Source organism: Chenopodium album, chromosome 13, assembly GCF_948465745.1.
Source record: "Chenopodium album chromosome 13, dcCheAlbu1.1, whole genome shotgun sequence".
NCBI lineage: Eukaryota > Viridiplantae > Streptophyta > Magnoliopsida > Caryophyllales > Amaranthaceae > Chenopodium > Chenopodium album.
Window position 1 is genome coordinate 1,651,813 of NC_137846.1, and position 14,861 is coordinate 1,666,673.

Genomic DNA, 14,861 nt, shown 5'->3' on the forward strand with positions numbered 1-14,861 from the left:
CTACATCATCATGTAAAATACGTCCTAAAGCTATAGGAGGGAATTGAATCAACTCTATTTTGTTGTTCTGAGAAACACCTTGATTAGCAAGCCAATCTGCAGCTCTATTTGCCTCTATATATATATGATGAACTTCAACTCTCCATTTAGGGTCTTCTAACATCTTCTTGCAGCGTCTGATTATGTGCACACCCTCCCCTTCGTTTGTAGCATCATCTTTGTTCATTGCTAAAACCATATCTTGATTATCAATCTGCACTTGCAACATTACAGCTCCCATACACTCTGCCAATTCTATCCCATATTCCATAGCTCTAAGCTCTGCCATAAAAGTTGTACTGGCACCTAGATTCAATGAAAAAGCATACCCCAGCTTCCCAGTGCAGTCACGAAGGATGCCACCACCACCAGCAGGGCCAGGAGCACCTTTTGCTGCTCCATCTGTGTTAAGGGCTAACAAACCATAAGGGGGGGCTTGCCACTTAATATATACTTCTTTCCTTGGGTTGAGACTCGAGCTAGCTAATCGTGCATTCTCACCAAAAACTTTCCAGGTTTCTTCAAACCTTTCCAACAGAAATTTACTAACTTCAAGTGGTATGTCGTTTGTCTTGCCAAAAACAACATTGTTTCTCCATTTCCATATCCACCCCACAGCAATAGCAAAGTATGTAGGCCAAATTTCAGGGGAGAGATCATTTCGAAATTATACCTTAATATTACGCACAATCCATTGCTTGAGAGTTCCTTGCTTGAAATCAGTCGAATTTGCTGGCCCTCCAACGTGTCTCCAAACGTCCCTTGCAGCCCTACAATCACGCAAGACATGTAGAATAGTCTCTTCCTGACCACAAGTTTTGCACCAAGGTTCTTTTGCAATACTACGCTTCACTCTATTGGCATTAGTTAAGACCCTATCATGTAACACCAGCCATAAAAAGACACGCACCCTCTGCTGAACTCTTAATTTCCAAGCAAGATCCCAGCTTCCATCTTTCAACTCAGGTCGATCTTTATGAATGATGTGAAAGGTAGATTTAATTGTGAATTTGCCACTCGAGCTGCCCCCCCAGTAAACCTAGTCACCCACATCAGGATTTGCTCTCAACACAAACGCATCAATTAATTTGAGTGAGTCCTCTAGAAGTAGATTTGCAAATAGCTCCCACTTCCACCCTTCATGCTGATCCCATAAGTCCTCCACCTTAGCATCGTTTAAATGCTCAGGTATTGCTGCAATAGCTTGCTTACGCAGGGGGGTAGGAGTAGCCCATTGATGGTCCCAAAAAAGAGTGGTGCTCCCATCACTGACAGCCACTCGAGCTCCCTGGTTAATAGTCTTGGCAGCTTCAGAAATCCCTTTCCACACGTTTGACATACTAGCCCTTCCTTCAAACATGTTCAAGTCACAACGACCCTTACAATATTTAGCACGAAGGACCCTTGACCAGAGAGCATTAGGTTCTAACATCATACGCCACCCCAATTTAGCTAAAAAAGCATCATTGATATTTCTTGCACTACGAATGCCAATACCACCTTGTTCCTTGGGAAGTTGGAGACAATCCCATGACAAAAGATGAATTTTCCTATGGTCTTCATCCCCTCCCCATATAAATCTTCGAGTTTTTTTGTCTAACTCATCACAAATGGTTCTTGGGAGCTTGGCAGTCTGCATAGCATAGGTACTCATCGTGTTAAGGGTGGATTTTGCGAGTGTTATCCTTCCAGCTAAGGATAAATGTTTCGTTTTCCATCCAGTCAGCTTCCTATCCATCTTTTCGCATAGGTAAGCAAATGTACTTCTCGTTACTCTATTTGTAAAGGTCGGCATACCAAGGTAAGTACCCAAATCCTCTATTCTTTCAATGTTCAAGGCTTCACTCACACATTGAGCAACATCATCAGCCATATTCCTCGAGAAATAAACCCTCGACTTTGAGTAGCTGACTTTTTGACCCGATGCACCACAAAATCTATTGAGGCAACTCTTGATTATCTTAGCTTGCTCTACACTAGCATCCGCAAATAAAATGATATCATCAGCAAAACAAAGATTAGACAATTTTGGCCCATTGCGACTAGCATATACCGGCTTCCAATTATTGCTAATAATTGACTCCTCGATAATATGATTAAGCTGCTCCATACATAGCACAAAAATATACGGGGAGAGGGGATCCCCTTATCTTATTCCTCTCCCCGGCTTAAATACTTGGGTAGGCTCACCATTCCATAACACACGCATAGAAGATGTAGTAATACACTCCATTATTACTTCAACAAGAAGACAGGGGAATCGACATTCAAGAAGCGTGTCTCGAATAAACTCCCATCTCAATCGATCGTATGCCTTTTCAAAGTCAATTTTAATCGCCATCATACCCTTGTTTCCATGCTTATTCTTCATAGTATGAATTACCTCTTGCACAATGACTATATTGTCGGTGATTTGTCTCCCGGGAACAAAACTCGTCTGAGTACAAGACGTAAGATGCGGCATCATGGGTTTAATCCTATTTACTATAGCCTTCGTTATAATTTTGTAAGCTACATTACATAGGCTTATTGGGCGAAAATGAGAGGCAAGTTCAGGGGTATCCAATTTGGGAATGAGAACGATAAATGTTTCATTCAAACGATCCGGAATGCCTTTACCAGCAAGGACATCCAAGACCACCTTATAGACATTTTCAGCTACCATATCCCAGTGCTTTTGATAGAAGAGAGCTTGATAGCCATCCGGACCGGGTGCTTTAAGTGCTCCCATTTCATTGACTGCTCTTTCTACTTCACACTTTGCAAAGGGCCGAGACAGACCATCATGATCTCGATTTGTGAAGTCTGGAAAGATTCCAAAAGGTATGTCAACAGCAGATTGCTCTTCCTCATCCGAAAATAAGTTTTTGAAGTAATTCACAATAGTTTCTTGCACTCTATCTTTCTCATAAACCCAAGGACCATCACTCGATTCCTTTATAGCTGTGATTTTATTTCGCCACCTTCTAACAATAGTACTAAGATGGAAAAAGGAAGTGTTCCTTTCTCCATCACGAATCCAATCTACTCTTGATTTTTGGTACCACAAAATTTCTTCTTTCTCAAGGACATCATCAAGTTTGTGCCGCAGCTTAGCCTCCAACTTAATTAAATCACGAGATTTTTGTTGAGCAAGACATTTTTGAACCCCTTCAATTCTAGCTTTAAGATTTCTCTTTTTCTTGAAAATATTATGGAAGGTATTTTGATTCCAGTCTTGTAGATCTTGAGCAAGCTTTTCGAGAAGAGGAATCAAGGGGGCCTGTTTATTCCACTTACTCTCAATAAACTCACGAAATTTTTCATGAGTTAACCAGGCTGCCTGAAATTTAAAGGGTCGATTAACCGAACCAATTGGCGCAAAATCATTAGGGGAGATCAACACAGGGCAGTGATCTGACTGAATAGCAGGGAGGTTTTTTGCTTCAGCATTAGCAAACCTTAAACTCCATTCACTATTACAAAGGGCACGATCCAATCTAGCACTTGTTCGAGTATCCATAGACTTTCCTCGAGACCAAGTATGACATGGACCACTAAACTCAACTTCAAGTAAACACATATCCTCAACCCATTCATTAAACTTGGCAGTCCTCCTTGAGGTCTCTGGACAGCTTGAACTTCTTTCATGAGAAAACCTTGTCTCGTTGAAATCCCCTGCTAACATCCAAGGTTTGTTATGAGAGGCTGCAAAGTCCTTTAATTCACGCCAAAGATCGGCTCTTTTCATAGGGTCAGGGCTCGCATAAATAGCAGTGAAATACCAAGGTTCACACCCTACCCTTTTTATATCCATTGTAATAAACTGACCATGCTTGTGGATTGGCTCAACCGTAACTAGTTCTGTCTTCCAGAAAATCCAGATACCCCCACTAAAATCCTGAGCATCCACTCTTGTGTGACCAGAATAACCAATTACAGTAGCAATATGTTCAGCTTGCTGTCCCCCCATATGGGTTTCAACAAGGGCTATAACATTAGGCTTGTTGGACCTAATAATATCTTTAAGTGCTATAACAAATGCACGACTCCCTGCCCATTGCACGTTCTAGACCATACAAGAGATAGGCAGTGAATTTGGTGCTAAATTAGGAGTTGCATCATCCATAGAAACAGGAATAGAGGGGAGTGAACTCACATAAGCTTCTCTTAGTAATCGAAATAATCGATTAACTTCATTGGGTAGACGGAGGGTGACTACTAGTTCCAGTGGCTCTGGTATCGGCTCCATCCATGTCTCGATCTGTACCTCCATAATATGGGTCAGGGGGTCTGCTATGCCCAGGTAAGCTGCTTCCATCGGCTGACCCACACACAAAATCTTGTCTGTTGGTATCTTCAGAGGAATTACATTCGATGGTGGGGGAAACATGTGATCACTCCATTGTGCTTGCATTGTGACTAACCCTCAAAAATTCCTCTGAATTGACTTCTTGTGTTTTGTTTGTAACTTGAGCAATACTTGAATTCTCTTTCCCTACGGGTTGGCTTATTGAAGGAACTTGTGTAGTACTTTTTGTGGCTTCCACATTAGTGATAGGGGATAGTGGTAAATTATTTTTGTTATTCTGCTTGGAAGATTTTTGGAAATCTTTTTTTTGAATTTTTTGAGACTTTGAGATTTTTAATTGGTTAGCATCCATATTTCCTTGTTTATCCTTTCCATTTTGAAAGGATAAATTTTTTGGAAGATTACCAAAAAAATTCTGTGATTGGTCTGCTAAATTAACAGTTTCCACGGGAGTTTCTAATTGGCTTGCTGAACAGATTCTAGTGATATCCTCCCTTTCCTTATTTTGCTCATCCAAAGAATTATCTTTTGGCAACAAATCTTTATCAACTTCATCACCTTCCTCATTCAGTTGAGCTAAGGCCGCGAATTTCGAGGCCTCCCCCAAGTCAGCTCCTGGAATCACGGTTGACTTCTTTGGCAACTGTTGACCTGAATTCTTAACCATATTCTGGTTGTCTTTTCCGGTCACCGGAGGTTGCTTTTCCGGCCTTACAGTTTTCTTTCTCACCGGCTTCTTGACAAGCATCCAAGATCCATAATCATCCACTTCTTCTGGCCTAGCTTTTGGTGCATTCTGTTGCTGTAAAACAGTCTCATTCAATTGCTCATTAACCTTATCAACTATCATGTCTTCACTCATGAAAGTCGAAGCACACTTGTCCTCTGTATGCCCGAGCTTTCCACATTTGTAACAGAGCATTTTAATGCTCTCATACTGTATTCTCCATATCTTACCCTTTAGCCAAAACTTGGCAAGCAAAGGTTTGGAGAGGTCAATCTCTACACTCAGGCGTGTAAATTGCCCCCTATCAGCATATGTTGTAGACCTGTCTACTCTTATCACCTTCCCAATCTTTTCTCCAACCTTCCTTAAGAAGTCCTTGTCAAAATATTCAACTGAGAGGTGGGGGATCCTAACCCAAGCTGTAAGAACATTAATCGAAGCTTCTTCTGGGATGAAATTAGGTGTCCATTTCCTTATTGTTAAGTACTTATCGTCTATTAACCAGGGTCCCTGAGTTAAAACATAATTGTAATCATCCTGATTATTAAATCTAGCAATGAAATACTTGCACCCAATGTCAGTAAGTATCAATTCGCCCTTTAATTGCCATTTGCGTTTCAGACGCTTCATCAGACCCATATAGCCTAGACTTCCATCAAACATACGGGTGATTAAAGTGCTTCTCCAGGGTTTACGCATTGCCTTTTTCTCCTCCTTAGTGAGAAGAATAACAGGGCAGCGTTCACTATCTTCAATTCCATCAGGCGGTTCATCATCATCAGACACATCATCCTCATCTCCAATTTCAAACAAATTGGCAGCACCACCCCGAGGAGTCAATTGAGTATCTCGAAGCAAATCTCTGAACGATTTGACCACCGGCACCTGAACAGGATTAGGTTGCGGGGAGGATGTAGCAGCAAACATTCCTCTCAATTGAGCACCATTATCAATTTCCATTTGATTCTTGTTAGCAGCATCATCATGACCAAAAATCTCATGAGTAATCTTGCGCTTCGGTTTCTTAATTAATCTGACCAATTGGTCAATTTTTTCAGTGGAATTTGGGGGGGAATTTTCGCCTTGCATTCTAGAGAGCTTTTTATTATTACCTTAAAATATTTATTGAAGACGTTAATTTAATATGTATAATAATATTAGATTGTATGGCTTGTTATGCTTTAAAATAACTTACTCGTAATAATTAAAATTTTGTAATGTATTTGGTTTATCGAATTGTATTCTTAATTTGAACATGAATTTTATTAACCGTTCTTTAACGTTACGGACATACGGTTACGGTTCACATTTTTTGAGTAACCGACATAACAGTTAACCATACCGTTAAGGATAAACGGTACGGTTAACCTATTGTACCCAGCCCTACTAGTTGTGATCTCTCTCCACTACTTGAAAAAGCTCAAATACCGATGGCCAATAAAATCCATCGGTAAAAATATAATTTACCGATGGTTTTTACAAGCTATCGGTATTTTGAGAATTACCGATGGCCTAGCTATCGGTAAAATTTTTCCGATAGCTTTTGTTCATCGGAAAATTGTTTTTTTAAAAACAAAAATTTAATTTTTCTACCGATGGTTAAAAGCCATCGGTAAAAAATAAATACCGATGGTTTTTGACCATCGGTATTTATTTTAAAAAAAAATTGGATTTTTTACTTACCCAAACCCTAAGAAGCATCCCTGATTTTTTTTAGTGCCTCGTCCGCCTCTTTTTTCTCCTCTCTATTCTAACCTTCTCCTCTCTCTTCTCCCCTCTCACGTTTCTCCTCTCCTCCCTCCTTCTCATCTCCTATCCCTCCTTCTCTTCTCACTGTTCTCCATTACCTCTCTTCTTCTCTTCTCATTGTTCTCCATTACCTCTCTCCTTCTCTTACCCTCTTCCCCCTCATCAAAACCACCACCACCACCACCATATAACGACCTACCGTTTTTTTTATGAAGCTATGTGGTTACTAGCATCATAATCATGAGCATTCATTTTTAATTCGAAGTTTATGGTTTTTTTGGTCAATCTCGACCATGAAAATTCTAGATCTGTAATTTTCATGGTCGAGTTTGACCATTTAAACCCAAAAAAGGTGAAATATGAAAAGGTATGTTGATTTTTGTTCAATATTGTGGGTTAATTTCGTTATTGTGTGGTTTAATTTTGATTTCGTTGTTTAATTTGGGTTTATTTTGGTTGATTGTTGTTTAATTATTGTTGGTTGATTTTTGTGGGTTTAATTCGGATTTCGTGTGTTGATTTTTTTTTTGTGGGTTTAATTTTGATTTCATGGGTAGATTTTTGTGGGTTTATTTTTGATTTAATGGGTTGGTTTAATATTGTTATTTAATATTGTGGGTTGATTTTTGTGGGTTAATTATTTTGGTTTATTTTTTCTGTTTTCAGATCTGGAAATTTTGAGTTTTTTTTTTTTGCTTATTTTTATTTTTTTGGTGATTTTTGGTTGGTGGTGGTGGCCGGTTCACCGTGGCTGGTGGTGGTAAGTGGTGGATGGTGGTTCACGGTGGTTGGAGGTGAATAGGGAGGTGGTGTGGTGGTGGCAGGTGATTTAGGTGGTTGTGGGAGGCTGTTACGGGGTACGGGGTAGGTAGGGGGGCAGGGGGGTGGGTGGGGTATTATTTTTTTTTAATTTTTTATTACCGATGGTTTTTTGCCATCGGTAAAATACTCCGATGACTTTTGCCATTGGTATTTTTAAAAAATACAACGTTGTTTTGCCATTGGTAAAACCATCGGTATTAATTTTACTGATGGCTTTTCCATCGGTATTTCTTGATTTTCCGATGAATGGTTCTCCATTGGCCAAATACCGATGGCAGCCATCGGTGAACGTGATACCGATGGTTTTTGGTATGTTTACCGATGGATTTTGACCATCGCCATTTGGCTCATTTCTTGTAGTGCTCCCCTCATCACTTATTTGTCCCACAAATTTTGCCTATTCTTTTGAAAAAAAAATATTTGAATCAAAGGTATATAAGTATTGGAACAATATTATTGTGATGTGAATCGAGTCCCTTTTCTTATAACTATCTTTATTACTTTATTTAGGTACTCTCTTGGTTTTACCTTACTCTTAAAATGGGGGTTTTACAAGTGAGTTTTTAATAATGTTTTATTATTTTCTTAGTAGTAGTTATGGGGGCTTGGGCTTCCAAAGTTGTGTTAATTAGTTAGTGTGCTATCTTGGTTCATTAATTAATTATTAGGAATTTTATCTAGTTTGCTTGCGGAGCAAGTAGGATAGATTTATTTTTCCTATATACTAGGGCAGCTAACGCGCGCGATGCGCGCGTCATAGCTAGCCATATCTTGAAGGTTTTTTTGGTTTGGCTTTTAAATCACAAAATTAGTTAAATTAACAATAAGAGAAATTTTTCCTAAAAAAAACAATAAGAGAAAATATGTAATCAACTATATTTAGGTGGTATAATTGTTTAAGACAACTAACATTTATGAAAGCATAAAAGTACATAAATATTTTAGAGGGTATAGTTGTCTAAATACTATTCATTAAAATAGCATCTACATATTAATGAGGGTATGTATGTAAATACACATTTTGAAGGGTATAATTGGCATTATACTATTCATAAGAGTATGTTTCTACTTTTTATAAGGTAGGGATACTAGTTGTATGTCAATTATTTTGGGAGGATATTTTATAACAAAAAGTTGAGTTACTTGCTCCGCAAGCAAACTAGATAAAATTCCTACGGAGCAATAATTAATTAATGAACCAAGATAGCACACTAACTAATTAACACAACTTTGGAAGACCAAGGTCCCATAACTACTACTAAGAAAATAATAAAAACATTATTAAAAACTCACTTATAAAACCCCCACTTTAAGAGTAAGGTAAAACTAAGAGAGTACCTAAATAAAGCAATAAAGATAATTATAAGAAAGGGAACTCGATGCACATCATATTAAAACGAAGGAAGTAATTTGCACCGTAAATATCAAATCCGTAATTTTATGCCGATTTGACCAATTAAGTGAAAATGAACCTACTCCTGTAATGTAAAAGCACAAAGTTTGAACCATTTGAACAAATGTTGTCGTTCAAGTAAATTAAGAACAGTTTTAACACGTAAAATGCAAGTACCTTTGAACTCAAAAACTCAATACTTACACGTTGCTTTACCCTAAAACAACCCCCACAACGTTGGAATCCTCTTAACCGTCCAGGTGAACACAAATTGTAAGTGTGGGAAAACTGCTTAACTAACATCAACCTTTTTTTCTTTGGTCTTCCAAAATAAGTAAAAACCCTACATCTTTGGAAAGATTTGGACCTCATAATATTCTCTGGTCATCACTTTTGTTTGAATTTTCACAAAAAAAAATCACATCTTTGCTTCCTGTACATTCAATTCTCTTCCAAATCTTATTCTCCAAGCACGTTTCTTCGTTTACAAACCCCCTTTAAGTCCCAGTTCATGCATCTTTTGGATTAAAATTCTGAAATTTCTGCCTTTTTGAATGCCCACCAACTGTTTGTTAAAATTCCCCTGAGAATCTCATTTGTTCATTTCATTGGAATTTTGAGATTTTGATTATCTGGGTGTTGTTATTTTCGTGTGTTTTTAGGAGGGTTGGGTTTTGTTTGTGAGAATAATGGTGGGATCTTTCTCTTTACTGACTTCCCCTGTTATTGATTCTTCGCATACTTGCCCTTGTATTTGTTTGGAAACCATGAATTCATCTAGTATGAATCTCAAGAGTGGTGGAGATGTCGGGTTAGGCAGGAAATCGATGGGTAAAAAGCAATCAAAGAATAGGCAGATTGGGTCATTGGAGCTCAGTAGCTCTTTTGTTGACTCAGGGAAAGAATTTTTGGGTATTGTGAATAAGAGGAGCTCAACAAAACAAAGGAAAGTCAGAAGCCCTGTGATTGTCAGTGAACTTGGAGGACAGTATGAGGACAATTTCGAGGACGTCAAGACGGTAACATCTTTATTTGGGAATTTGTCATTGATTATATTGAATATTTAAGTTAATTGATGTTCATATTATTTTAGATTTCATCATTAAAGCTACCAAAGTACCAAGTGGATTTAGTTTAATGAATTGTTTACTGTTGTTGAATTATACAAGTATTGTATTGAATTTTGCTGCAAATTGGACTTATATAATCAGCTATATGACTAATGAATTGTTTTAGTTTGTTGATAATCATATTGAATTGAACTATGGTGGTCGACACTGCAAAGTGGACTATATCTTCAGTTATATGATTATAAGTTAATTGTACTGATGTATGCATTGGTAACAATAGAGTTTACAGATCTTGGTGAATTCCAGGATTAATTGTGGTTTGTTCTTCACATGACTATGTTAAGATTTTGTTGCATTGAGAGCTAAAGCAATATGAATATATAAGTCTTACCCTTCTTTTACATGCCTCAAAAATATTAATTGAAAAAATAAATAAAAGTTTGCTATGCTAAAATCTTCTCTGATTCCTAGTTTTTTGAGTGAATGCATATCATCGTGGACCTGTAGTGTTGGCTGTAGTTCTTAGGAATGTGATATATGTGCATGCTTCCATAGGTTCATGCTACTCTCCGTAACTTATCTGAGCAGGTTGTAAATTTGTTTATATTCAAGACGCTGTCACAAATGTTTAGGGAGTCTTATTTCAAAGTCATGTTGCTAGGGGAAAACTTGCTACCTGATGTAAACTTGTTTCTTAAGTCTGTCTCATCGACATTTGGATTTTCCTTAACTCCTGTTTCAAATGGAGGAGGTAGCTCTTGGATAGAAACAAGTACTTTAATTTACATAAACCATTCTCATGGAGCTGTGTCCCTAAATGAAACATTAATGGATGTGGATACAGCCATGGAGCTATTTACTATATTGTACTACATAATAAAAAAGATGTGAAGAACCATTTTAACTTGATCAATTTTTTGGCTCCATGATGGGCAGTAAACAATGGCGACTTATTTGATCATTTTTTTTTTCTGCTTTACGTAAATTTCATTATACAACATGCTACTGCAGTCCTGTTAAACTAGAGAACTCTACAAAACTTAGAGAACTCTACAAAACTTTTTTATGTTGATGACTAACGATATTGTCTCTTCTTCTAAGTCAACGTTTATTTGATGAAGATATCTTGCTCAATTTTGCTTGCAGCAATTACTCAACTATTTTACTTACAAAGCTACAAGGACTGTTTTAAACCAGCTTTACGAAATGAATCCCACTCAATATACGTGGCTGTATAAGTAAGTAGGCAATTGATTATCTTTTACAGTTTTTACTTATTTGTATACCTTGCACTTCTTTTTTTACTAAATACTATTGCTCTGGAGAAGTAAGAATTAACTTGGCTGGCTCAAAACTGTTAACTTCTAGTGGCCTATTTTATAGGTTAGTGTTTTAGAGTCTTCATGACATTTCTACCTCTTTTGTGACCTGAAAAACAACACTTGTGACAAACAAAATGAAAGCTTGGAAAATCAAGCATGAGGAGTTTAAATTTTAGAGCTCAAAACATAATGGGGCTCCTGTTTGATTATGTATGTTGTTGGATTAAAATCAAGTATAAGTTCAAACTTTAGAGTGGTCATAGAGCTAAAAATATGATGATTCTTTGTAAGATGCATCTTTTTTTATGCTCTGTATTTAGTTATTTACATTCTGTGAATCCTGTTAATGTTCTAGATCGATGACAGATAACTCCTATCAAATGTATATCATGTGCACCATTTCAACCGAGCATCTGATAAATGCTCTAAGTTTTCAAAAATATTCTCAGTTGCATGAATTGAATGAACTGCAGTATTTCAGCTTCATGAACTTGGGTTTTGTCAATGCAGTTTTCTCGTTGCTAACAAACCTGGAGATGGGAAGGTGTTCATCCGTAACCTAGGGAAAGTAAGTTTCTGAAGCCATGCTTTTACATTCAATTGTGAATCCCTCCCAAAATAAGGGACCAAGAACCAAGGGATAACTCAACATACTAACTCTTGTAATTGACAGGAAAAACAAGAACTTGCAGAAAGAATAATGGTAACACGCCTTCATTTGTATGGAAAATGGATTAAGGTGTGCTAGCAACTCTCCTTTTTTTCTTGGTATCAATTTACATGCAAGTCCAAGTAAAATTGTTTGGATATTTTTTTTTTTTAACCCCATAATCTTCCTGACATTTTGATGCAGAAATGTGACCACGGTGAAATATATCAATTCATATCAGATGAAAACTTGGAGTTGATGCGGGAAAGGCTATTGGAGACCATTATATGGCCTTCAGATGACACAAACACAGAAAAGATTGGTTAACATGCATTCGAGGGTATCTATTTTTCACTACTTTTCGGCTGTCTTGTTCAGTGTGTCCTGAAGTCTTCATCTAAAGATTAAGATGAACAATACTATGGTGCTTTTTGTAGATTGATGCTTGCTTTTGTACATAGTATTGGTTATTTTAGGCTATTAATTGTAAGAATTTTCATTCTGATCTTCACTTTATTAGATGTGAAGTATATTGTTATCAATTACTAAACCAAATGATGTTTTACTCTTTCTTGTTTGATCAGAGCTTCAAACAAGAATGATGTCCTAATTAGTTAATTTCTTCTGATTTTAGTTACTTTTGACCAAAACAAAATATTGAAAAAAGTCGTTTCTTCCTGATTAGGGGGATGCATAAAATCCGTAAATTATGCCGTTTATAGTCATGCTAATTTATTTATTTTTTAGTAAAAAAGGTGGCAGTACATGACTACACGATATTAATTTGGAACATTCCTCTATTAGAGTATAAAGTTAAGTAGTTCACTGTTTCTTAAAAAAAAAAAAAAAAAAAAAAAAAAAAAAAAATGTTAAGTAATTAAAAAGTTAAGCTCTTAGGGCCTGTTCTCTTCAGCTTATTTTCAGTTCAGCTCAGCTCTAATAAATTCAGTTCAGTTTAGTTTAATTCTTAATTTCTTTCTCTCATAAAATATTTAGTTCAATTTAGCTGCAATAAGTTCAGTTTAGTTCAGTTCAGCTCTATTCAGTTAATCAGAACAGGCCCTTAATATATTTTCTTCTTCAAATAAAGCTCATATGCGTAATTTATGTGGTTTTCTTTTTAAAAAATAAAAAAATAAAAAATAAAAAATATTCTTTTATATTCCCTTGTGATCATTGACATTAGTACTGATTGGGGAAATTTATCTCGCTATAATTACTTTTTTTAGGCTGTTAGAGTCACGCTAAACTATGTCTTATATTTTGGAGGTTATACCCTTCACTAAAGGATATTCCACATTAACAAGAATATAATAATATTTTTATGACTGGTACATTTATCAACAATAGTTAAAGTGTCTAATGAGAAACAAAGGCAAGTCACATGTGACTTTGGTAGAAAATGGTGAGTTGAAAAAGAAATCGGTTTGTTTGCAAAACAATCTAAGAATGTAGGAAAGATTTTATGGTTTTATTTAGTAATTGCAGTAATTATGAAAATCTGTTTTAATGGCCTGTAACGGGTTGAGCTTTGGTTCAATAATATCTAGCCATTTCCTTTTCTTTTGAAAAAAGAAGCTCGCGTGCGGCACATGGCGCGCCACGGTGCCAACCCTTAGATTGGCCCTTGTACCAGCCCATAGGTCAACCCAGCCCTCTAGACCCATAGGCCTTACTTTTCAAAATTAAGCCCAGCCCATTAGTGGTGGGTCGGGCCTATGCAATCCTAAAGTCCACGGGTTTGATCTCTGGCCCAATCCAGCCCAAAGTCATCTTTATTTACAATTATAAATACAAAAAATTATTAAAAAAAAAAAAAAAAAAACCTTTATTGCCACCAACTTCCTTCGTTACACAACTAACCAAATATATCACTGGAGACTTGTAACCATGCATGATAAAAATACTAAACTTCAAGGGTCATCATCCACCCTATACAATTACGCTACTAAAGAAAAAAAAAACCTAATTATTCCAACTTCATTCATGTTCTTCATTGTCGTATATTATTAGTTGATCTCTCTCGTCTCTCCTCTTCTCTTCTCTCCTCTTTTTTAGGGTTTCCCAAAATTTTGCCCGTTTAGGCCGGAAATAGACTATTTTCGACCCTTTTCCCTTAATTTTCTTTAGTTTTTGCATTTTAGATTTCAATAAACCTACACTAGTGTAGATATTTGTCCGTCTCCCTATGGTGGAGTGTCTCCTTATGGTGGAATCGTTACTTTTTGTTAGTTTAGTTATTTGTTTGCGTTTAGGGTTTGTTTGTGTGTTAGGGTTTATCAAAAAAGTAATCATCTTTTTCCCTATTGTCAGTTCCTTGGTAAAGATTTGTTCGGGATCGCAACGGTTGTCAAGTTTTCGAATGCGTTCAAGCGAATCAGATGAAAATCATCCTTACGGCTACCACAAATCGTTAGACCGTCTCTTCGAAAAGGCTGTATATTCCAGCGACGTGTGCAAGAGATATATCACAGTGCAAGATCTTTTCAACGATCGTAGCTTTGATGAAGGAAACCCTAGTTTGATTCAATTTTATGTTTTTGTTAATTTAGATTTCATTTGTAGATGCCGGATGGCTTTTTATTAATGAATTGATTTGTTTCAAAAAAAAAAAATGTTCTTCATTGTGGTCTTCTCACCCTCTTCATTGGTAGTTGTCTTCCCATTGCTCTCATCTTCATCAACAACTTGGAACATATCCTTCCCATAAAGCAATGGAAAGCCATCAAGAAAGTCAGCCAATCAACTGACGTAGAGCAATGCATGGCAGAATGATGTCCTTGTGTTTCCAAATGCTTT

At 36.8% G+C, this 14,861-nt stretch overlaps 1 protein-coding gene across 1 annotated transcript; it reads left to right on the forward strand.

Annotated features, from left to right (window-relative positions):
* Positions 1 to 9,292: 9,292 nt before the first annotated feature.
* Positions 9,293 to 12,642, forward strand: LOC145574184 (chaperonin-like RbcX protein 2, chloroplastic). The gene is made up of 5 exons (XM_081631923.1): positions 9,293 to 10,040; positions 11,238 to 11,329; positions 11,924 to 11,981; positions 12,087 to 12,152; positions 12,267 to 12,642. The coding sequence occupies exons 1-5, from the start codon at positions 9,711 to 9,713 to the stop codon at positions 12,387 to 12,389; spliced, it is 669 nt and encodes a 222-aa protein (XP_081488049.1). The 5' UTR covers positions 9,293 to 9,710; the 3' UTR covers positions 12,390 to 12,642.
* The last annotated feature ends 2,219 nt before the right edge of the window (positions 12,643 to 14,861 follow it).

Excerpts from the sequence above, each read along its gene's own strand:
- LOC145574184 (XM_081631923.1), top strand. The coding sequence starts at position 9,711 with ATGGTGGGATCTTTCTCTTTACTGACTTCCCCTGTTATTGATTCTTCG. Across the intron at positions 10,041-11,237 it reads ATTTCGAGGACGTCAAGACG|CAATTACTCAACTATTTTAC; the intron begins GTAACATCTTTA and ends TTTTGCTTGCAG. Across the intron at positions 11,982-12,086 it reads TCATCCGTAACCTAGGGAAA|GAAAAACAAGAACTTGCAGA; the intron begins GTAAGTTTCTGA and ends TGTAATTGACAG.